Source organism: Uloborus diversus, chromosome 4 (assembly GCF_026930045.1).
Source record: "Uloborus diversus isolate 005 chromosome 4, Udiv.v.3.1, whole genome shotgun sequence".
Lineage (NCBI taxonomy): Eukaryota > Metazoa > Arthropoda > Arachnida > Araneae > Uloboridae > Uloborus > Uloborus diversus.
The window spans coordinates 148,000,999-148,027,953 of NC_072734.1; the positions used below are offsets into that span (position 1 = coordinate 148,000,999).

At 30.4% G+C, this 26,955-nt stretch overlaps 1 protein-coding gene across 1 annotated transcript in view; it reads right to left on the bottom strand.

Moving 5' to 3' along the window:
• LOC129220910 (guanylate cyclase 32E-like) overlaps positions 1-22,700 on the bottom strand; it is a 126,739-nt gene extending 104,039 nt beyond the window's left edge. Inside the window, 1 exon segment of the mRNA XM_054855344.1 lies at positions 22,380-22,700. Coding sequence (XP_054711319.1) covers positions 22,380-22,700 — 321 coding nt within the window.
• Positions 22,701-26,955: the final 4,255 nt, after the last annotated feature.

The following is a 26,955-nucleotide window of genomic DNA, read 5'->3' on the forward strand; positions in this document are numbered from 1 at the left end:
AACCAATTAAATTGGTTGGTGGTGCTGGGGTTGCTGAGATGCTAAGTGCTTAGTCAAATGTATACACGTATACACTTGTATGAATTGAACTATTCTAAATCTTTTAATTGTCAGATAAAATGTATAAAAAGTATTTTTGACAAGAAAAGCTTTTTGAAAATACCATTTAGAACCCTTTAACAGATTTTTTTTAAACTTACGTAAAACATTTACCAAATTTTAAGCAGTTAGTGTTTGAAAAGACGTATATGACGTTGAGGCAGTGAGACGCAAAGGAATGTAAGTGCCAAAATTAAAAAAAATCAAGATAACTTATACCAATGGTAAGAGAACCTCTCCTCTGCGTTGGTGCAAGAGATCGTGCCAGTAGTAGATTATGCTTACAGCAAAAAAAAAAAAAAAAAAAAACAATGAAAGCCTGCCTGGGATCTGAACTTCGAACATATTTTTGTCGGATTTTAAAGAAGTCCATTTACTTCTATTGGCTTCTAACTGCTACATTTGTTTTTATTTTGTTTCAGTCAATTTATCTTTCTTGATTTATTTTTATTTATATAAGGCAAAACTCACTGCTACTTATCCTTACATTTTCTTCCTAAAATTAAAAAGAAAGACTTTTGAACTGTCGCATCTATGAACAGATTCCGTTGAAACTATTCAGTTAGCAATTACATTAAAACCGTAACGTAATTGTGAAGTAGAATCTAATGAGCACAAAAGGAAATAATTGCTTAAGTTTTCTTCATTAAAAGGAGAGTAACATTGCTAACAATGACATAATTATGTTACTGAAAGCGTCTTCATAACAGTGATCTACACCTTTTTTAGTTTTAGGATTTCTCTATACGAAATTAATCTTTAACTTTCAACTGTTAGTATTACGCATTTTTTTATGTTAAGTTTGTTATGAAGTAAAATTTGAGCAGTTTATGTAATAACTACATTTACTACCGGGAAACCTTTTTCTTTCAATAAAATGCCTATTGGAAATTATAAAATGTACAACACAAACATGTTGACAGTCATCACACAAATATACAGATCTTTGAAACCTTTACCATTTATTGCAATAATCTCATTGTCGTTCATATTAGCTATACAAAAACACAGAGAGGCAGAAATAAAAGTAAAATAAAAATATGATAAAATATATTGATAACAAGGCAGTGAACATTTAAAGCTTTAAAATTTTAAACATATGAGCAGTAAACACATTAATCTTTATAAAAATTTAATTGTAACATTGTTTCAAAGCTTATTGACCCATCAGTCCATTCGGGTGTATCTCCAAGGGTTATTCTTAAACACTTATTACAAGCGAAAACAATCAGAACGAGATTGTGTTAAACAGCATTTTTACTTCCTAGTAAGGATCTAAATAAAATTTTAATAGTAAAAAATATTTTTTACATAAATTTCCTTTTTCTCTCCTCCAGCTAAATGTTGACAGGTTTTCTCGGCACCTTCGTATACACATTTGTACTTACAAAAATATCTACATATGGATAATACATTTTGCTCATTCCTATGTTCGTTACCGAAAGATTTCTACTGACGTCTGTAAAACGCCACTTAGTAAGGGAAAGTGTGGCAAAAGTTTTTAGGCAGGTCAAACCAACACCTCTCGATTTAGAGCAATAATTGTACTATTATTTAAAAACATTAGGGTCGACCGGGGAACGTTTACGCGGAAATTCTTCAATGAATTTTATATTTTTTTATGTTTTAAGTTTGGAAATTTTAGACATTGCGATTTTATGAAGCAGTTAATGGAGTCAAAATTGGTATATTCAGTTGTTTTACAGTTTGCGTTTTCATCCGTTAAAAAAATTATTTTTGAGTTCAAGGCGGTTGCGTGACCTTGCCTTTTACACGGGAAACGTCTAAACATATTTATTTTGACACCTAACGTGGTTCTGTTTGTGTTTTGAACATAATGTCTTACCATCGTTAAAGTAAAGCAAAATTATTACAGACTAAATAGTGTATAAAGTAAAAGCTGAATGGGCATGAAGATAGTACTACATGATTGTAACCTATTAGATATGAATTTGTAACTTAATTAAAAAATAAATGGTGATTTTCAAAACTACATAATTTGAAAATAGTAAAATGGTTTGAGACAGTTCGTAACGAAAAAAGCGTCAGGGCAAGTTTAGAAGTAACACACCGAAAGAATGTGCGTAAAGGTGCTCCGACGTCAACGCGTAAATTTGGCCCGTCGTCATGTTTGGATTTATTTTTAAGTGAAAAAAATAATAACATTTCAGTTCATACAAGTACAATTCTCAAAAAGGATAAAATTATGCTAATTTTTATACATATTTTCTTTCTTAACTAAGTATTATTTATTCGCAATAAGCTTTAAAACGTTCAACAGAAAACTTACCCCACTTGGTAAAAACATACTATTATTTTTGCATGCTAGACCGAAACTCGACTGATGCTCAAAAACTTCTGAGAATATGTGTTAGAGAGCCGCATCAATCTGTTATGACTGTTGGTTCTCCAGTTATAATACATTTTGGAAAAAGGGCACTGCGTAATTGTGCCCCATACATAAACATGCCCCGGCCTACCCTATCATTTATTTAAGTCACTACTGTAAGAAGTTGAAGCTGCATTTCGTGCATGCCGGTGAAATTTCTTGTACTTTTTTGTCGGCTTTTTGAAATATAAAAATTGTTTTACATTCGGATTAAAAAATACCTCATTTAAAAAGGAATGAGTAATATTCCGGTATGAAGAAAGTTTTGAGGTCCAGAATGATAATACAGGGGTAGAAAAATAGGGGTATGTGAAAAGCAAGGGAAATAGTAAAAATTACAAAAATACAAGGCAAAAGTAATGTATACTATATGAAATTTGTTTGCGTTAATTTGTTTAAACACATGAAACTTTAACAATAAAATTAAATTTTCAAATGGCACATATTGGAATTTCGTTCTGTAAATAACAAAAAAAAAAAAAAAGAAAAAAGAAAATGAAAAAAAAAAAAACGATGTATTTTGTAATAAAATACATCAGATTTTTAATAATATCTGATTTTGAACATTTTTGCTGTTGGAAGATGCAGTTCTTTGAAAGTTTAAAGCAAAAATTTTAAAAACAAGTCAAAAAATACAAAATTTAACTTTTCATACGAGCCCTAGGCCCTCTAACTATTATTTAGGGAAATAATATCCGTTTAAAAATATTACTAACACAGAAAACGTGACATTTGTGCGACAAAAGCTCAAGGAGATATTAAGTTCAAAGTTTTATGGGACTATACAGAAGATGAGAATAGAACTTATAGCCCTTTTAGAAGAATGAAAGGTTGTCGAAGGAAAAAAACAAAGTATTTATATTTTTCATTGTTATTCAAAAATAAATCCAAATGCTATGCCATGATATGGAAAAACTCACTGCATTACTTCAAACAATTCGAAAAACCAGACTCTATGCACACATATGATTTTAAATCCTTGTTCACCACTATACATTTACCTAAAAGGTGTTATTGACGACGTGTGTAAAGTGGTGTAAGTTACGAAACGTTGTACTAACGTACGTGCTAACTTCAAGCGTTTTGTTTTGGAATTATTTTTTGTTAGAGATTATTTCTTTAAATATAAGTTAGGGGACCTAGGGCCTGTATAAAAATTTAAAGTATTTTTTTTTTTACTAATTTTACTTTTTACTTCAAACTTTCAATAACTTTGCATCTTATTTTCAACATTTTTGCAATTGGAAGTATGCATCTGGAACTAACGGTTGCGGAAATAGTAGTTTCTCAGGTTTAAACGAAACAATTTAAAGGAAACCGGAGCACTTAGGTTCATGGGGGTACATTGGAGCAATAATATTTTATATTATTTATTTATTTATTTTATTTATTATTTTTTTTTTGATATATTAAAAACATTGTTGATTTTACTCCAAACAATAAAAGTTATATTCAGATAAAAACTTGCTGGGATTGGATTTGTTTTTGTGTTTTTTAATTTTATTTATTTATTTATTTATTTTTTGAAAAAAGTAACTTAAACTGCTTTCCTGCAGTTTTGTATTTTTTGGAAGTTTATTTGTAACTCCATAATAGTAATTCCATTTTATCTGCTACTTTAAGTAGGATAGCACATTATAACGTCAGATAATGACAGTCATTTGCCCACTGTCTTAAACTACATACTGTCTGAACAACAAACGGCTGCATTAACAATTTCATTAGAAAAATCTAGGGGTGCTATTTGGTACTGTACTCTTGAGTCGCATACATACATTTAACAATGTGTATATGTATGCTCTTCGATAGTATGCAAGAAATGATTATTTTTCCTGTAGGAAGATCGAGTAAACGAAAAACCGTTTGTAGCATTTTTTTTTTTTAAATATGTAATAAATTCATACGAAACCAGGACGTTATCAAAACACAAAAGACGCATTTTGTTTTATTTTTCTTTGCCAGAACTTGAAACAATTATTACCTACAAAATATTTTTTTAGAAAACAGATCATTGCAGCATTTTAACAACCGAAGCATGCAAGCTGCAATAACTTAGAAAATAAAAAAATGAAATTTGAACGTCATATAACGATAAATTATAAAAGTTTCTAAAGAACACAATCATAATAATAATAGCGCAGGGGATTAAATTGAATTCCGAGATCTATCTTTCGGCTTTTCTCAAGCTTAGTTAAATTAAGTACTATGAAAAGCTTGTTTTCTTTTTTAAATTCATACTACTGCTGTTTTTTTGTCGCATACTTTCTTTTTTTAGCTTCAAAGACGAATATAACAAACTTTATTCGTAATCTCAGAGGGTTTTTTTTGCTGTTTCCTATGGCTACATTTTTATTAGAAAATATTTTATTTTATATCTAGTTAATTCCTAGATATGCTTCAAGGCATAGCTCTTTTGACTAATGGCACTGCATTGTAAAATTGAGTGTTTATGTTTTGATGTTTTAAAGTATACACAGGAATATAAATATGAAGAAATTAATGGTGTTTTCTTTGTTTCTTATTTATTTTAACAAAAAATCATAACAGCGACATTGACATATTTCATAAAAACAAAAATTATCAAAATAAAAGTAAATAACTTAAAAAAAGCAACAATGAGTTATTTATTTTAGCACAAACGAAATATGTTAAAGTTTTTTTTTTTCCTTTTTTTTCTTCTTGTTTAAAAATAAATTATGTCTTTTTGATATTTTTCTATTGCTTATTTATATTTTTAATCAAATTGATCATTTTTGTTCCCATTATGTCCTTATACTAGTATCCCCTCCCCCATTTATCTCTTTAAATGTTCTGCCTTTCTGCATCACTGTGTCATACATGTGAAAGAAAATGTCACTATATTTTTAAAGCACATTTATGGTTGCTCTAGCAATACTAATATTTAAAAAAAAATGCAACTAGTATTTTCTTAATAAACTCAAAGTATTCAATTCTTAAACTGACTGCGATGACTGGTCCCAGGTTCGTATTCCGATTCAGGTATGAACTTACTTTCTCACTCATGTCTTTGACCTTTCATTGTGTGAATCTGTTATTCTGTGAATAGTTGCCCACCTTTAAACGGGTCTTTATGGCATATGTGTAATGTGAAAATCGCACCTCAAAATTGCCACCCTAGCTGGCACAGGTCAACAACAACAGAATAACTGACACGAAATGCTAATATTTTAAGTATAGTATTAGTTTAGAAGTATAGCTAGAAAAATTTGAAAACAGCTAGATTTATGATTATTTTACTCTACCTAATTCGACACATTTAATCAGATATTTCATAATAGTTACATATTAATCATGCCGTTTTATCCAAAGTGTTTTTTTTTTTTTTTGAGTTCTGTATGACATAATGCTTATGAAGCAGCATCAATAACTTTACCTCCTTTTTTAAATCTTATGAATAAAGCATAACCATTTACATTTATGAAATGATGTAAAAGGAACTATGTGAAATCATTCTGTAAAAAATTGTATACTGAAAATTCTCAGAAACTTTTAAGTTTGTCTTTTTGATCTTGATGTTTTTTTAAGGGTAACATGCCAATAAAAGTACTGAAAGTTTTTTTTATATATATATAATTTATTATTGTTACTACTTTATTCACTTAAAGTGGTAAAAAATTATATTGCTGAAAGATACCAAAAGCTAGTTTAAAGCTTTAAAACACATCAAAGTAATAGCCCTTGTACTCATAAAATACGCTAGAGATAAAAGTATTTTATGACGAAATATTTACTTTCGGTCAAATAAGATTTAATCATCAATGCAGCGTAAGTCATGACTTTGGTGGTTTTAGTTAATATCTACGAGGGTTTTTAATGTATCAATGAAGCATTTTAATTACTCAATAAATTCCCGCCGTTGATTTTCATTTTGAAAATTAGTTTTAGCAGGAGTTAACAAGTAAGTTTAGTTTTTAAATGGTTTTAAATAAAGTTGTAAATGGTTTAAGTACATAAAGTTCCATTAGATCACAAATAAGTATAAAAAAAGGATATTACTTGTACTTTAAATTGATGTTATTAAAAGTAATAGCTTTCTCTTGCCCATTTTGAGGCACTAGATTGTCGGTAAACCACTGCTAGACAGTAAAGCTTTTAAATTCTACATAATATAATTAACCTAATTTAGATTCCTAAATGTAAGTAAAGAATGAAATTTTAAACACGAAGTTAAAGTACGTTCTCGGATGTAGTACAGGAAATTTTTGAAACGCAATTTGCAATTTGAAGTAATTACCCTGCAATAGTCTAATTGAATTGCTTAACACGTTTGCGCAAACATTGTATCATACTAAAAAAAAATCTAACTATTTGACATAAAAGGAAAAATAATGTTGATTTATCGGGCATTAACAAATTACTTCAATTATTCTTGCATATGAGGCATTTTTTTCTGGAAAATATACAAGAACTCTGACAAAGTAAAACTACTTGTGTTCGATGCTTATGATGTTCTTTTTTGAAGTAAAGGACTTACAAGGACATACAATGCCCCTTTTTTTATATAGAAATGAATTGAAACGTTCTTTATGCGTTTTTTGAAAAAATATGTATCTATGTATATATATTTTTGTCTGTTTATATTACTAAGCTTAGAAGATAGTAATATTATTTTGACAAAAGAAATACACAATGTTGTACATGATTTACCTTCAGTTCAAAAAACACATAGCAACGGAGCAGTTTAAGACAAACTACGCACTTAAAAAAACGAAATTGGATAAAGTCAGAATTTATCAGAGTTGCCATAAAAATTATGGCTGTTGCCTATATCTTTACCCTGTGAATGTTGACACTCACCGGTGAATGTCATCATCGTGGATGAGTTTTGAATGTTTTCAGAACCGGAACGCTAGTTGAATAGCAAGTTGTGTCGCAATATGCTTAGTGTGAAAAATAAATTTATTTTAAAGAGAAAATTGATTCCTCTTCCACTTGAACGTTTCTTATCCACTTATTCTGAATCATTACCATGACGTAGGATTCAATTATTTCATATAATCATAAAGTGTTTCGAGTGTCCACATTTGTTCAGCAAATTGCTATATAAGTATAACAAAAAATTATGTGACTTGCGGAAAAGTAGGAAAATAATGTTTTCTATTGGCATCTTTCATGCAATGATGCTATTTTTTCGATAAAATACAGTTGTTGGATTAACCTCAGTATTTTTTTTCATTTGTTGTTGCTGTATCGTAATTTCGTGTGAAGTCTGACTTCCACAGTACACACATGCCATAACAACCCGTTTATAGGGTAGGCAACCATTAATAGCACAATTACACATTCTCACAAAGAAAGGACAAGGACAGGAGAGAGAAAGTACGTCCATGCCCGAGCCGGGACTCGAGCCCGGACATTCCTGTCGCAGTCAGACATCTCTGACCACTGGACAAGGCAGGAGGAGTTTTTTCATTTAAATTAATTATATTAAAAAGTGAAGAACAGTCAAAAATGCAGCATTTAAGAAAAATTGAAGTCAACTAAACTATATTCTTATAAACTATACTTAAAGGCGTATATATTAACATAAATGTCCGTAAAAGAGGAAGTCCGATTGAGCTGGAATTTCACTCGATGTTAGTGGATTTACTTTGGTCTTAAGTCATGAATATTATACAGTGCTATTTTCGTTCATGCACACTGAAAATTTAGCTGGTTTAAATTTTCATGTTTTATTAAGTGAATTAATTAAAAATAAATTAATTAAAAATATTAATACTATGCTCCTCTTGTATGCTGTATACATTTCTGAGAGTTTGTTAAGGTTTAATGGGAAACTCTGCGTGTATGAGCCAAAAAACCTGCGAGTAAATTTTGTATTTTCGAAAGAAATGCTTACACTGTAAACTCCCAATTATCCGCGGAATTGGGGGGAAGAAGTGCCGTGGATAAACCGCAAAAAGATTAAAATGAGGGACAAGTAAAGTAAAACTTGTCCTTCCTCAAACATTTGACTGTATTGATGCATAATACTTTTTGCGAACAGTAAGAATACTATGTGCTTTTGATCAATCACGATTACTAATTGTTTTCATTTGACTGTTTTTACTTTATATGATTTTATTCCCCCCCCCCGCCTCCCTCTACAGCACCACCGTCGACCGGTCTCACGATGCTGCTCCTCTAGCGAAACCGTCTCCAGGTTGCGTCCATATCCTACACACACACACGCATGCATACACCTGCACACGCACACGGACACACACACATACACATACACTCACTCACCCATACACACATACCCACACACACACATGCCTGCACACAGACACAAACACACACGCCTACATACACACATACCCATACACACAAAAAAAAACAAAAAAAAAAACCACGTGATTGCGAAAAACATAATTTGAATTCACGATGTCAAAATTCAAATTAATTAATTATTATTATTACTATTATTTTTGTATTTTTATACTAAATTTAATTATTATTCACATTATAACTTAACATCAAAACCAATGTATGTACGATGAAAAAAGCACAATTGATAAATACATATATGTATAAGCAAATAAATAAATAAAACATAAACTAAGTTTAATTTTACAAGTTTTCGAAAGAAAGAAACCAGCCAAAGTATTTGCTTTTTGCTGCAAAAATGCACATTTCTGATTGTTGATTGACTCCCCGCCCCGCGGATTTCCGCCCCACGGAAAATCCGCTAGCGGATAATTGGGAGTTTACTTAATCTTCGTGAATGTAAGTGATACTTTCACAAAAATATAAAAATAAATTTCTCATTGTTTGTAAACTTTTTTCATATATTATTATTTTTTACCAGCTATTTCCTTCGAAAGAAGATAAAAAACTTTTTTTTTTGTTTTTCTTTTCTCAATTTGTTGCTGGTCCCTTAAAGTCATGGATGATCTAATTTTTATTAGAACACTAGCCGCCTGCGGCGACCAACTGGTCCGCCTTTTTACGCCAAGGTTGTCGCCTTCGGCGGCTGCTTAAATAAATTTCGTGGCGGTGTCAATCAATCTATATCTATACTATTATTAATTTGAATAGAATAATTTCTAGAGCTTACCGTTTTCCCGGTAAGCGCGCCACAGACACACACATAAACATCTTATTTCATCATAGCCGCCTGCGGCGACCAGCTGGTTCGCCTTCTTACGCCATTCGCCATTCTATGCAGGCAGCCACCTACGGCGTTTGGCTCATTTACCTTTTTACTTCAAATTTGCCGTCTTCGGCGGCTGTTTAAATAAATTTAGCAGTATTAATCAATCCATCTCTATCCTTTTTTGTGCCAATCACATTTTTAAGCCAAGATTGCGGCCTTCGGCGTCTATCTACCCTTACGATCTATCTCTTAATTTTCTTATCCATCTCTATTTATTTTAACCTCCCCACCCATTTCCTAATAAAAACAAAGATCTCTCAAAAAATCGCTTTTTTTTATTCAAGTAGAGCAAAAAAAAAGTTATCCCCAAAATTCCCCGTGGTGTGCAAAAAGTAGCGTTTGACAAAGAAAAAAATCTCGCTGTTTTTATTGAAGTAAATGCGCACAGCTATGAAATGTAGATTAATATAGATACAGCAAAACGTCCAGTTTGGGCGGGGGGGGGGATGGAAAAAGAAATAAATGCAATCCCTAAATAAAACAAAAAAAAAAAGGAAAGAAAAAAAGCAAGCTCTGCCGGAAAAACACGTGGTTATAAATTCATAAAATGTAGAAGTAAACTATATAGTAAAAAAAAAGATTAACATTTGTTTGCGATTAAGATTCCATCCTAAATATCGAATCGAAATCCAAATAGTGACGTCAGAAACATAAAAGATTGAAGAACGCTTTTTTTCGACCGATGCGTGGAAAGACGTGATGTGTTCAGCATTAAAAAAATTATAAAAAAAAAAAACTATCGCGTATTTTTAAGAACTTTTTTCTTTTGAAGAGGGCGAAATGTTTTTACTATTTATTACCAACTTAAATTTTAGAAATGAGGCTTTGATACTTCTCGCAGGATGACATTAGAAAAAAATAAAACCCAGGAGAGAATGCAAATTAAAAGTTTTTTCAAAAATTCATAAAAAATACAAAAACTGTTCTATCTTCAAAATTTTTTCCTTGATCATATTTGAAATTAAATTTCCTACACTATAGTACAAAAAATATTTGTGTGGTGCGATTGGTTCGGGGTCTGTGAGGTAAAACGTACTAAAAAGTGCAAACAAACACATAAAACATTAAATAACTTTTTTTCTAATTAAAATTTCAAAAATCAAAGCCCGAGGTGAACATCTTCGGCAAAAACTGCAACTGTATACCAAATTTCATCTTTCTAGCCCTTACCGTTTTCCCGGGAAGCGCGCCACACACACACAAACATCTTATTTTATTATATGTTTAGATGACAGTTGCATTTTTTCCCATCTCGATGCTCAACTCGATATTTATAAAATATTGTGACTATTTTTGATTTTTTGATGCATTAAGACTTCCTTCATGCCTTTTTTGCCGTTTTTTAACTTTTAACTGAAAAATAGGCTAAAAATAGCAAATACAATACTAAATAAATAAAGTAATTAACTCCGTTTCAGAAATCACTCAGAGATTTTAAAACGTAGTAAACCCGGAAGACAATTACTTAATTATTTCATCGAATCTTGTGAAACATGATTCGTTTTGGTAGAAATAAATAGTTTAGAAAACGAATAGTTACAGTCTTAACTCAGTTCTTTTTAAATTTTAAACATTGCACTAAAATTTTTAAAACAATTAAAAAAGCATCAATTTTTACCAAGACTGGCAACAAATGAGTAAACAAAAATATGTTTCTTAAAAACATATTTTTAGTGAAAAATGAAAAAAAAAAAAAACTACTCGTTAAAATTAAAAGCCGTTTGGATGCTTTAAAACTTATATATCTATAATTAACAATTCTATATATTTTCTACATTCAAAAATACTTGTAATGATAAAATGAGTTTAAAGATACCTTTATATGGATGCAAACTTTATATACTTAAGAAAAATAATTGGCCTTCAACATGTTTCTCTTAAGTGAACATTTTTAAAAAAGTCGTTTCGAGCACCTGCTTTGCGTAGTTAAGTATAAAGTATGGCTTTGCGAACATTTCAATTCGAAAAAGCAATAACCCAGGAACTTCTAAAGAAAAACATCATTTTTATGTTGCATTGCTTTGGTAAAAATACGAAGTAAAAACAAGAGGAGTATAGTTACACGTTTCGGATTTGCTCTTCTGCACGTAGTGCAGCAAGTAGCAAAAGGATGTAAATGACGAAAGAAATATGAGTCAGACATGAGTATAGTTCAAGTAATATGATAATTTTAGCTTAATAGTTTCTCTATATCACGCTTTATTGCCTGCACCTGTCAAAGTTAAGGAAATTTGATTTAGATTGGTGATTAGCGGATTGGTGTTCTCCCGGAAATTTGCAATTTCTATAAGTTTAAAATTCAAGTTTTGTCGCATACACAGCTTTGCTTCTAAGTGCCTTATACAATACTTTTTGATCCATGTTACATCTAAACTTTCTACGTACTAAAAATGAGGACAAGTTCATCTTTTAAAAAGGTTTATTTCCTTAAGTCTCTTTTACCTAAATTTTTCGAATATGAATGTTTTAACTATTTAAATTCCGATGGAATATAAATTTTGTTAAAGCATTACCTGAGTTTAAATAATTAAAAAGTAACTGGATGACAGTTCAAAAAGTAATAATAACCATTCTACAGAATAACTACTTCTTAAATAGCAGTCGGTAAAACTTTTTTTTTTTTTTTTTGGCAGTTGACTACAACTATTTTCTTACCATGAAGTAACTATAACTGCAACTGCTTTTTCACCCCCAAATATAATTACATACATTTTTTTTAAATTGTACACACTACTTAACAAGTTGTAGGAGATAAGTTTAAGGAAAAAAGTTTTGGGATTTGAATAGAAGAAAAAATAACGCTAAAATTAGCTAAATTTAACAATGGAAAGTATTAAGAAATTGCTTTCCAAGGTTTTGGAGCTAATTTTCATAGTTAAAAAGGCTAGAAATTATCGAATATATTTAATCTGATAAAGTATTTAGAACTTTATTTTTTTAGGAAGTAACAACCTTCGAAAACTACGGGGGAAAATATGTTCCTCTCATTGAAATGATCTGAAAAAAATATGCATGTATTTTACTGATTTAGAACGTTGGATCATAAGCGCAGTCTTATTTGAGGACGACTTACATAATGGCCAAAACTAAAAAGGTAATAAATTGGTGTTATTCACTAATAACGGGAAAATATAAAAAAGGCATATCAACATGCTTCTTTTAAAAGTTACTAAGTTGGGCTTAATCACGGTTATAATCACAAAGAGAAATTCACAGGTCATTCTTAGCTGACTTAATGAAGCTGTTTTAATGCATAACATAGCATCGTGCTACTGTTTTTGCATATATTACACATACATGCTCTTATCTTTCTAAGTCACGGTCAATTCAAAGAGAATATTGAGAAATTAAGAAAATTGAACTCTGTAAATAAATGATGCCAAAAAAAAAAAAAAACAGAAGGCATCATACAGACTGAACATATGGCACCAACGGTCAGGTCAGCTAGTATTTTTATATAAGTCTTATATTTAATAGTTTCCAGGAAGACTAGACTAGCCACCTACTACGGCTTATACAAAATATCTGCGGTGGATATGTGTACACGCCGAAAAATGCAGTGGCTCCGCCCCCTTCGTATCGCCGGTGGCGGTAGGAATTAATATCCAACTGATTACTATTAATTAATTAATGCTACTAATTAAACATTTAGAATTGCATTAATTAATTCCTTTTTAGCCGAGAAACAGGAAGAAAAAACAAAGATCATAATTGACATTTCTAATTAATACCTCCGGTAATTAAAATTGTACGAAAGTACGATACGGCTTACATGCTTCCTCAAAAAATTACGAATCTTTTGATACCTAGTTCCTACCTCAAAACGCTACCGATCTTGAACAGTTAAAATGACGTACATACATAGATACATGGAGACGGTCAGATTTTTATTTCGAAAATACTTATTTCCCTGACGTTCTGGTGTACCAGTCAGATTCATATAATATCAAAAATTGCTACAAATCACTTTTTTTTTTTTGGTATCTCCCTACTTACTACACTAATTGGTCTAAAAAGTAGAGAGTTATGCTACAAACTACGAGAAAAATGTAAAGGCTACAGAGTTTCGCTACTTGTAGGGTACTACTTTCCGCCACTTTTCCCAACTTAAAAACTAAATTGCATAAATCAAATTTTAAATAATAAAAAATATCTCAAATTCTCAGTGTGTATAGTCTCATTTGTTTTGAGAAGTATTGGTTATTGCATTATCATACAAATCTATAAATAAAAGCTTCTACGTATGTTAAAACACGCATTACATTTGTGTTTCTACAAACTACAGTACTAATTTATTACTATTTTAACTATGCACGTTAAATGAATAAGTAAAATAAGAGTGTAATTAAACATACAATCTTTAAGTTAAAAGGACTGGACAGAATGACTTAGCATTTGACTAAAACACTAGTGAATCCTTTCATTGACCGAACGATTAGGAATACTCAAGGAAGGATTAAGCTTCTTATATGAAAATTGAAAGGTGTAGTTAGCAAAATCTAGTTCACTTGGGGGTTAAAATGACCCCTTTCGTTATTCTAGTGTTTTTTTTTTCTCTCTTCAGCAAATAAAACTGAAAAAGGCCGTAATAAAATTTTCTGAGGATTCATTTCATTTTTTCGTTTGATTCAGATTGTTGAAAGCATTTGTTTAAAAGAGAAGATGAACAGAGCTGGAATTCAGTAGACATTTTATGAATCTTGCTTGCATTAAGAAATGTATGCTCGTTACATTCCAGTTAAGCTCCTGTAGAACTAACATTATGCTGAACAAATCGCATTCGTTTATCGCTGAATCCGGGTTATCGTTAAATAAAGGCTCGTTATAAGCGAATCCGTTTTTATTGTTCTTTGTCAAACAATATTATATGGCCTCAATGCTGTTCTGGTAAAATATCAAATCTTCTGTTTATAATAATTTTAAAATTACTACATTTGAGTTTGTAAGTATAATTATAAGCAACTAATACAAAAATAAATAAGTAGAAAATTTATTTTCCCTTTTCAAATGAGCACATTTGCACAACTGCACAAATTTTTAAAACAAAACATTATCAGGTATTGATTAAATTCTACTTTGTGTCTGTAGCTAGTTAAGAGAACGCAAAAGTGAATGCCGGAGCACTTCGAAAGAAAATAGTTAAACTTCGCAAATCAAAGAAGTATAACGTTATATTATATGCCATGCCTACCTTTTTACCATTTTTCGTGTATGCTTAAGTATTTTCCAACAATTGAAATTATTTTCTTCATTTAGGCTGACTTTTCATTTAAACAAAAACTATAACGTACTCTACACTTTTCTAAACATTTTTTTTACTTTCTTTTACAAAAAAGGAAGTATTGTATTCGCGAAAAAATTTTCACTCAAAAATCGCCCTTAATTTCCATTTTGCTCACCCCCAAATGAATGTTGAGTTTTTTTTTCGATTCGACCACATGCGGAAAAGTGCCTAAGAATGTATAGACACGCGAAATATCCATTTTGACCATCACCGAGGTAATTACAACGACTTTTCTCGTGACGTCTGTATGTATGTGCGTATGTGTGTATGTGCGTATGTGCGTATGTGCGTATGTATCTCGCATAACTCAAAAATGGTATGTCCTAGAAAGTTGAAATTTGGTACATAGACTCGTAGTGGGGTCTAGTTGTGCAGCTCCCCTTTTGGTTGCTTTCGGATGTTCCTAAGGGGGTCTTTTGCACCTTTTTGGGGGGAAATCATTGTTAATATCAATGCAAACTTAAGTGGTGTTACAATTTGGCGGACACTTGGCGATATATCGCCAGTCTTTTGGTCGCCAAGTTTTGTCGCCAACTTGGCGGAAAATTTGGCGATTTTTTTTAATCTGGTTTTAATTTGGCCATCGTTTTTATTTAATAAAATAACAAGATGCTCTAGCTTCTAAAAACCATACTCAAGATTATTTTTTTAAGCTACATTTATTTCTAACCAATATTGTAATTAGATAAGTCAATTCCAGTTGTTAACTTCTGTAGCTGCCTTTCAGACCAACCGGATAGTATTGGGTGTTTTAGCTTGAATATGATATCCTTTTTGTCAACTTGATAAATGGTAGGATCTTTTCTTGTGAACTTCTGACAGTTTGGATATTTTTTCAGATATTTAACTTCATATCCCATCATCAGCAATAGAAATAATTTCTGCAAGAAAATATTCAATAGTTCTCTTGCCAGCGAATTTCACCAATACAAAAACACCAATCTGAATATTGACGTTATCTCTGGATCTTCTAGCTCAGTAAAATCTTCCTCTGAAATATCGAATTCTTCATATAAATCTTCAATATTCTCCAGTTCAAACTCTGATTACAAATTATCTTCCGAAGACTCCTCCCCCTCACGACATTGAAAGTAGATTAAAATAAAGTTTTTTTTTAGCTTAAATTTCGAAGAATTGTCGGTCCCCTTTACTTTATCAAAGGCGACCTACAATCCCATTTTTACTTCCTTTTACAGAAAAAGGAAGTATTGTATTCTCAAAAAAATTTCTCTCAAAAATCGTACTTAATTTATATTTTGCTCGCCCCCGAATGAATATTGTTTTTTTTTTTTTCAAACCGACAACACGTGGATACATGCCTAAGAACGTATAGACACCTGAAGAATCCATTTTGACTGTCCCCGAGTTAATTACAACGAGTTTTCTCGTGACGTCCGTATGTATATGCGTACGTGTGTATGTATCTCGCATAACTCAAGAACCTAGAAAGTTGAATCGTCCTAGAAAGTTGAAATTTGGAATATAGACTTCAAGTGGGGTCTAGTTGTGCACCTTCTCTTTTGGTTGCATTCGGATGTTCCAAAGCGGGTCTTTTATACCTTTTTGGGGTAAAATCATTGTTAATTTCAATGTAAACTCAAGCGGTGCTATAATTTGGCTAACACTTGGCAATATATCGTCAAGCTTTTGATCGCCAAGTTTTGTCGCCAACTTGGCGATGAATTTGGAGGGGTTTTTTTTTTTTTTTTTGGAAATCTGGTTTCAGTTTGGCCATATTTAGAGAATTAACCATTGAATCACATTAAAACTGCCAACATTGGGAAAATTTGTCTGTATAAAACGTTTTCTTTGCTTCGGTTCGCAACAAACTTGGAATGAAAGTGTTTAAAGTGTTTTTTTTTTTTTTTTGCTCACTCCGAGGCACTATTATCTTTCAACTGGAAGTAAAAGGAAGTCATGTGATGAACACATCAGCTCGTTTACTGAAAGATACTTAACTATTATATTCCATGCGTTGATTTATGAAGTTCTCCCAAATTGAACTTTCAACCATTATCAGAAACAAAATTCGAATTATCTTTGGACCGGCATGTAGATGTTTATGCATATGCCATCAATGGTTGCCATCGTTGTAAAAAGATCTGAGTTAGTCTTATTTTTATTACAATGTATATTCATATAAATTTAATTTTTCTCATCCTCAGAGTCACGTTCTTGATACTCCTATCTTTGTTAAGGTTAATTTTAACTTTAAAATAATATTTATATTCTTGCAAGAAAAGTAATGTTTCAAAAAGCGACGAAATAATGAAGGCTTTGGTGAGTAAAATATTAATTGGAATACTTAACTGATATGGAACATTATTTTTCTCTCAATTTAGATTTCATTATTTCACAACAACACTATTAACACAAAGGTCGTAGCGTAGATTAATTGCCATTCGCTGTCTTAGACAACCCTTACATTTTAAGTTCTTTTTCCTTACATATCCGTGTCGAATTTCGCATAAGAAATTTAAAAAAACTTACGAATTAAGCAACACTAAATCAGCACAAAATTAAATGAATTGTAAATTCCTTCAAATTAACAAGTACAGTTGGAATTCTTCAATTTAAATTTTCCATGTGAAACGTATGTGATGGATTGAAGACATATTTCGGAAAATAGCGCAACAAAACATCATTTTTCACTTCCCGTTTCAAAGAATTGTTTCTTCTCATACATATAGGTACAAGGTAGTTTAAAACTTTTAAAATTACGATCTCTTTGAGTCTTGTGTAAATGGCGACGAAGTTTCGGCAGTTTCGCGATAAAAGCGTGCTATATTACATTTTGAACAATAAGTTATTTCCATACCGCTCCAGTATAGATTGAAAAAATTCTTGATGCAGAACGGCATTATTAGTTTCTCCTGGGGCTATTTGAAGATAATGCTAAAGAAGGAAAATCTTTTTTTTTTTTTTTTTTTTTTTGCAGAAATATGCCTTTAAGATTGTAGGTAATGTGGAAGAAACACATCAAACTGATCGTTAATTTCCAGTATTGTAATAAAAAACAAACATATATTGATTTTTCGTAATTTTAGTGCGAACTATTCCTGCAGAAATAGTCTTTAGACAATTGTAAAAGCTCGGCTTTAGCATTATATAGATACTTCAAAAACAATATTTATACTTTATTCTTACTGCTGTTTTATAAGGGATAAAATGTTTACTAAACAAAACCTATATTTTTAAACCTTTGTTATATGAAATCACTGAATAAAATGCCAAACTTATTAAGTTTATTAGATTTATTTAAAATTTTAACATATATTTGCATAAAATAAAAAAAAATCTTTTCAACTCTGCAACTGTACAACTATTTCTGTTCAGTGATGGGATTTTAGTTTTTAAATCGTATAATGACTTTAAATTCCTGAATTTTATCATGCAATGTTTATCTTTTTGGTTCTAACCTTCTATCTTTTTTAACCCCTTAAAAGTGATAAAAAAGGGAATAAAAAAAATGTATATGAGAAAAATTCCCTTAAAACATAAAACAAAAACAAGAGTTTCTATAAATTTAAAGAAATATTTAAAAATAAAAGTGGGATACCAAAATGAGAAATGTTCTGCCAATTAACCTGTCTGTTTTTGTGTGGTAAGTAACTTTCAAATTGGGTATCTAAAATTCATACTGTATTTACATGAAAACGAAATACTTGGATTACTTGCAAATAAATGCAAGCCATTTCATTTCATGATTTGTTCGTGCTGAAAAGGTATACATTAAAAAGCTTTCTCTAAAAGGGGATAGGTCCTTTTATTTTTCATTTGTTATTTTTAACCGCACGAAGCGATGTTATTATTATCTATAGATTACTGCAAAAAATTTATTTTTCCTTCAACTAAAAAATAAACCTTATATAATAAAATCACGTTTTCAAAAAGGAAAAAAAAATGAATACGAATAAGACTTGGCGTAGTGTAACGTAACCACGCATCAATATTTGTGACGTTTAACGTGGGACCTCAGAAGATTTATTTTCTTCTCTTGTCTGTAAATGTTTCATAAGCAAATCTGGAGGCAAGGCGCTTTGTACACAGTCCTCTATGTTTGTAAAGCTCTAGCTTCTGTATAAAAAAATGAATGAATAAAACGTTTGTAGTAAGTTAAAAGGTTTTTTTCTTGTGTGTGACGCGTTTATTTATTTATGTATTTGTTTTTCAAAAGATTGTTTTTGATGGTTTTTCATCACCGAGTTTTTCTTTCGTCAGAACTTTTACGTTTCAATTCTTTTAGAATGACCGTGTTTTTTGACTTTTTATAAATTCAACTTAACCATAATACCGCAATTCTGCCTATTATTCAGTCGCACGCAGTTCTTACCGCAAAGATTTTTTTTATTATTATGAAGATCTCACGGGTTATTGTATACAGTTTTTAAAATCAAGTAGAAATTCAATAAACGGAAGTGGTAATGACTGGACTCCTTTCGTTTAATTGAAAACTACAGGACGCAAGAGGGAATTTAGAAATGCCGTTTAGGACACTACAGAAACTTTAACTCCAGACCTTAACATGCATACAAGAACTGAACAATTACTAACTGTGGTGCTTTAATTACACATTATTTTTATTATAATAAAAAAAGGTTCAATACATGTTACTTAAATCAGAAAAAAAATTGCAAATTTAGTAAAACGTATTATATGTGCTTCATATAGGGGTATGTGGGGTAAAAAGCTAAATAGTTAGGATGAATGAAGTTTTTCGAAATTGACTAATTGGAAATATGTTTTTAAAATTACAGTAAATATTATAAATAAATTACAGTAAATACCATAAAACTTGAAATAGTATTTTTTTATTTTCGGCAGTAAATTTCCGCTTTGAAAACAGGGGGAAATTTTGCCCTTTTTTTTCATGGGAAAAAGTGAAAATTCAAATATTTTTGTAATTAAATATTTTCTATTTGATTAAAAAAAATATTTTTGATAAAATGAATCGGTCAATAACAGATTGTATGAATGAATGAAAACATACTAAAATATATAAAGGAATAGTTATTAATTTATATAGGCATGAGGACAAATAAATTAGTAAGCAAAAGAGTGAATGATTAAGAAAATGAGTAAATGAATGAATAAATAAGAGGTAAGGTTTAAATAAGGAATAAATAAGAATTAAAGTATTTTAATAAAGTAATTAGTAAATAATTCGTAAATGCTTTAATAAATGATTCAATAAGTCATTAAAATTAACTACTTCAATTTGCTCAATCCAATTTGCCCCGCATGTACTTGTCCAATTGTAAAAAAAATACGTAATATTAACTAGATAATTACTGCATGGTTTATAAGAAGGTCGCAACTAATATTTCAAATGTTAATTACAAAGTCTTTGTCATTTAATAATACCAAAAATAACTTTTGACGCAAACTATTACAATATAAGTATCATTTTTTGAAAATTGCAAGTATTATTCAATGCTTTGATTTTTAGAGGTATTTTTTTTCTAGACTAGAATAGATTACATATGTTACTACATAGTTTAAATATTACTAAATAGGTGGAACTAAAAGCACAGTAAATATTTCACCATTTCACTCTGCCCCATTTGTTGATTAATAATACATTTAAATTTCAACTCATGTACATGTTTATAAAAAATCACTTTAAAAAAGATCGTTTCTTTACAACTCAATCAATTTCGAATTATATATCACTCTAAAAGTTAGTTTTATTTACAACTAGCGGTACCTGGTGATTTGTCCGCATTAGAAAATTGAAAGGTCATTTGGTTCGCCTGTTTATTTAGTGTTAACGTCTTCTGTGCGTTAAGCAATTTTTCCATCAAGGTCTCTTTATATTTTTGGCAAATTTGAAAACATAGCAATAAGACTACCCGATGAGTAGCCGCGTATTACGATAACAATTGTATTTTTTTTAGAAAAAATGCAAAACAAATACAAAACATGATTACAAGTGTTCGTGTACGCTGTTCGCAAGCCACTGAATTTGGCGCATCATTTTTGTCATCAAATTTATCAATATATCTCTAAGTTGTCGTCAAATGCTTTTCCTTCTACTACGTCACTTCCGTATTATTATTTCCGTTAGTTTGGTACCAATGTAAGTTGAAATTCTACCTTCATCGAGTCAAAAGCATAAAATCTCAATGATTTGTGAATTTGAAAAACGTTTGTTTCGTTAATTGAACCAAAATTCAATAGAAGATGTTATAAGTAAATGTAACATTTGTAATAATTACACATTCAATCAATAATAAATAAAATATCAAACCCTAAACTTTCAAATTCAAAACCAAAGAAAACGTTAACATTTTTTCCTGGAATTATCACAAATTGAAAATGCTTGTATTATCTAAATGGAAATGGAATTTTAAATCATAATTGGTACTAATAAACCTGTATGGTAACAGTTAAAGATTTTTTCAATTTTCGTTTTACTTAAGTATCATTCATCAAAAGTTCAAAAGCAAATCTAAAGAAAAATGCTTAACAGAAGCCTTAGAAATATTTTGAAAGAGTGCCGAAGTTTTCCTCCCTTCATTGCTTAAATTTCAAAAAACAACATTTTTCCAAAACTAAATACTACAGTAAGGATGTCGCAACAGCGTTATTTTATTAATTTACTTAACATAATTCCGTAAAAACAACGAAAATAAAAGTTGTATTATTATTGGAGAAGTGCCAAACACATAATGGTGTGTGCGGAGTAACAATAAAAATGACATAAATTTACGCATAACTTGGTTTTTGTAGAAATACTTGCTGTCTCTGGTACGCTTGAATCTATTATGTTTATTAACGAAAAATTTAAAAAAAAGAAAAAAAACGAACTTTGGCTAAGCGATGTATGAATTATAAGAGTTTCGAGTTTCGGGTAGATATTGTCTAACTATACTGCGAATCACTTATGCATTTTTTTATAATCAGCAGGGTGGCTCAAAAATGCATGTAAAAAAGTTTCTCCTAGATACCGGGACACCCCTCAATATTTTTAGACTTATGGATAGCAATATACTGGAAGAATTTTAGCTTCCCTTTTCAATGAAAGAGGGTGCTCAACCCCCTCCCCCAAACTTCAATAGTACGCGGAGGGGGGTTAAAAAAGTAATTCGAACTGAAAAAACAATGCTACATATTATAACATGCGGTAGAAATATGCATATGCATTGCAATAAAGCAATTATTTACAAAAAAAAACAGCTGGGATATTAAATATTTCTCAATTTGTGGTAGTTTGTATGATACGGCTAATGTTAAATGAAGGGCTCATTGAACACCGTCTTAAAATTTGAGTAAGAAACTAACACTTGTACAGCATAATACTATTAGTAAGTGTAAAAAAAATAGGGGGTGTCCTGGATTCTAAATGAAAAAAAGTTTTTTTGAACCACCCTAATAATCAGTTTGTTGATGTGGAATAATAGTGCAATTTGTTTCATAAATTACTTTAAAAAAAAAAAATTACTTACATATGATATCATTGGGAGGTTAAAACTGGAAGCCATCTTTGCCTCATGAATACAAGTCTCTTGAGGACCGATGTAAACAGCCACCTCTTGAGTCCACAAAAGGGCAGTTTTATAAATGCTTTCTGATTCCTCTCCATACGTCTCGGCAACCGTAAAACTTATCGTGTGGTTGTCTCTTATTGGATGTAAATTGTTAATTTCATCCACTGCAAGACTAATTGCTCCAGATATTGTCAAGCCAGGTCTTGGGTAACCTTTATTGCCCGGACGTCTCTGGGATCCAGTTAAGTATCCCATCGTAAAGTTTCTGGAATGGACCATCTCTAGTCTTGTACTCAAGAGAATCAGGATTACAATTAGATGGTATGCAGTTTCTAATGCGGTGTTAACACCGTGTAGTGACATCACGTTTGCTTAGTCATTTGCTTCATAACTGCAATATTCGTGTCAGGTTATTTTTTGTTCATATACTTAAACTGTGTACTTTTACGTAATCAAAAAAATATGTATGTACATTCTATCATGGTTTTATTATTTTTCACTGTTTTAAGTTTTCTACATGCTAATTTCATCACATGGTTAACAAGAACGAAAGTTGTCACAAGCATAATAAAATTATACTGCTTTCAGTTCAAATTCTACTTTTTTATAACGTAGGTATAATCTTAATATCTTGCTTAGACTCATCCATTCAGTATAGAATAATATTAGTTTTTAAATCAACACTTGACATGGATTTCTAAATAACTGTCAAAACAATTAGCAGTTTGTTTATTTAATTAGTGTTAGAAGCGACCTTATTAGTAACGACTAGATTAAACAAGCTATTGAAGTTATATTTTCTAGTAAAAATATGTATTCAAATTAAATAACATAAAAAAAATCTTCATTTTAATAAATCCTTCTTTTTATTTTCGCTCTAAAATTCTAAATCGTCTTCTGCATAACTTAATTTTAAAAACCGTTATAGAATAAGATTATAAAATACTCAACTAAGTACCAATATATTTCACGGATTGACAAATATATTTTTTTAATGTATCAACATCTTTACCTCCGGCACGAATTATTTTAAAAGAAAAATATTCACAGCATTCGGAGCTGCCTGATTTCTTAATAAAACGTGAAACATTGTGTGCACGGTCAAATTTCTTTATAAAAACATTTCGTGAGAGAATATGCTTATTTTCTTCAACTTCCATTAATAATAAATGTGCAGTTTAACCGGTAATGTAATACTACTTCAGGAAAATTTTATATTAAAAAAAATCATCATCTTCTATCACTTCAAAAATATCTTCTGATACTTCTTGACAGCAGAAAAAAAAACAATTAGTTCTTTTATTCTGATTCTAAAATACTCGCTTATAATAGAAGTCCAATAAAAGTTTGATTTAAAAATGCAACTTTTTAGTTTAAAACATTTAAAAAACTTTTTATCTCATAAAATATCAAAACTATAATTTCAGCTTGCAATGAGAATAATATTTCAAAACAATACGAACAAAAACTTGCAGATATATACGTAATTTATTGTCTTTGTTTATTAGTGCAACAGTCTATGAAGATTTTATTCCGGTATTTCTTTTTAATCAAAAAATATCAAAAACTCATTCTAAAAAAATCGCTTCCACCTCACCGTTTTGCGATGCACAGACGTTTCTTTGTTTTCACTCCAAAAAGTTCGTTCACAGCTTAATCTTGCCCCGATAGTCGTTCAAAATAGCACCGTCAGCCATAAAATCCAGGTAATCTGCGGAGCATTAGTTTTAGCGATCACCGTTCATTCAACCTCTCTCGGAAGAAGGCTTCAGAGTTTTGAGACCATTTCTAGTGACTAGCATGTGCGAGAACATCTGAAGGATATCCGCGCATGCGCGGCAGGACGCCACCACGCTGTCTGGGAGAAAACTTTCGTACTTTTCATCTGTCGCATCACTGCCCCCACCTCCTCCTCTTTTTCTTCCTTTTTACCTGTTGTCTAAACTTGAAAATTTTTCTTTTTACTTTACGATTTAATTGCTCCAGTACGTATCAATGAATCCTACTGGCCATTGTCACACATATTATATTCGTGTGTGTATGCGAGATTTTTTTTTATTTATTTACTTATTTTTAAAAAATAATATTAAAGTTTTTAATTTTTTTAAAGTACTTGCTTCCTCAACGCTTAGTTGTTTTATCTTTTATCATTTCTTTTTCGTAACCTGCAACTTAATACAAAATTCAAACTATAAATTCTGAAAAAAAAACAGCTATAATATAATTATTATATTGAACTAACCCATTTTTGTAAAAGTATATGTTGTAACTACTTTAATTATTAAATTCTGTATATTTTGCTGCATTCCTGCCACTTCCACCTTCCTTTTTCATCTTTCTTGCATATTGAGAAAATTTGAAAAATGATCTCCTTATCTTATGAGAGAAAGACAATATTATACATATCTATATCTATTTCACTGTTATAAAAGTTTTTTTTTTTTCAATTTGCTCAACCGTCAATTCAATTCAACTGTCAATTTGGTCAGCGTACTTACTCTTGTCCATGCCTTAAAGCTGTTCCATTCATTTCCTTTTTGAATTTTCGATAACTTATTAATTATTCAAAACTAAAATACAAATTATGTTGGAAATGTTATAGATATTAAATATAGTTCGAAAATCAATTTCGTACTTAAAAAAAAATTTGAAGTAATTATAATTGTCATGAAGTTTGGCATTTGTTGCTTAAATCTTGCTTAAAAACTTTACTTATCATCCTTTTCACCGCTTAAAAAACGGGTTAATCGTTTTTTGATTGAAGCATAATAAGCGTAAATAAAAATTACTTAAACCTTAATGCTGACGTTGAAGCTGTTATTTTTGGAAGTAATTACGCAAACACAAAGCATAATCGCAAAATATAAAGAAAAAGTACATTTAATAACTACATTTTGGACACCAAGTAGAAAAAAATCTTCCTCTAGCAGCTGTAAACATAATGACGGGAACTTATCCCAGAGTTTCGAAAGTTTTAATAGTTTCTTTTTCATTAATTTATGTTTTAGTTTTTTTAGCCTGCTAATATTTTGATTATATTATGTAATTTAAATAGTTTTATAGTTGATGTTTTATCTGGTATACATTTTTCAATCTTCGTTTATTTCCAGTTCTTTTTAATAAACTAGTGTGTCACAAAAAATAACAATGTTTCATGAAGACAAAGGAATCAAAAGCTCACTTAAAAGTCGATTTTAAATCTTTTTTGGCATCATTTTACTCAGTAATTTATCTATTTAAATCGATTGAGTTACTTTTCTAATACCATCCAGTGTTTTTTCGGTTAATTGATATTTCTTAACGGAGTTTTTCTTGTACGCACTACTTTCTTGTGCGTAGTTTACCGCTCTTTCCAAGATCTTTTTTCGCCATCATTACTAAATGAAAACATGTCAGCTTTTGCTAAAGCATATAATTCTAAAATATATTCTTGATAACTTTGGGAGAGTTACGACAACTTTGATTGATACCGCACGCCTTGCAGTCAAATGCTCAGTACAAGAGCATGTTGAGATTTGTTTTAGCCAATATATAGCGTGACTTAATGATAACTTTTAGCTATTCAATCGTTAGTCTAGGGTTAGAGCATCATTTTGCTTTTGAAACTTTCCAACATCTCGTGCGTAAATAGTTTGTGTACTACCGTGCACTATCCCAAGTGTTGGGTGTGTATAGCGTATTGTGGATATGAATCCGGTTTCTTCCTCTTCGAGGGCAAGTAGTTACGTTGTGCAACACTATTACTGAAATTTAACTTCATCTATCTATACGGTCATGTGCTATTTTGCTATAATACTGACTTTTACGCTACCCGGAGTGCATTTCTCTGTTTTGAATAACGTTATGAACAACTGTTTTCTCCTTTTCTTAGCAACGATGATCTTCCGATTCATTTTATTTTCATCATTAGCACATGGTTAAGCACTGGTACAAAAAATGCAACACAATACGAGATAAATTCTTCAAGAAAATTCTAATAAGCATCCCTGATACCCTTATAGCAACCTGAAACATTTAATGTAAAAGTTTCACCCACTAGCCGCTGTTTCTTTTATAAAACTGTCGTATTTATATTAGGAATAGCTACTTTCGATAATATGATATGTTCAAAGTTATAAGAACTTTTCGAAAAATTAAAAAAAAAAGATGAAATTATCAAGAAAAAAATTAATTTTTAATCAGATGATAATTCTACTAAAGATCACCATACTTTTACAAATATTCATTTAGTTTCAAGTTCAATTCTGTGAAATAATTTAGTTTATATTTTTAATTTCGTAATCTTTACTTTTGGTATAAATAATAAATTTATAAAATGTTTAATTATATTCTTATGCCATACACAGCACACTTCAAGTAGAGGTGGGTTGTTTTAAAATGAACATACCGCTGACTCGCAATCGAGTAATGTTATAGAACCAAAAATGTTAACAATTACTAATTATCTTTTAAAGATTTTTTGTCGTCGCACACATGTTAATTATTAATTACCACAGCATGATTTAGTTTTCTTTACACACATCACAAGAGTTAA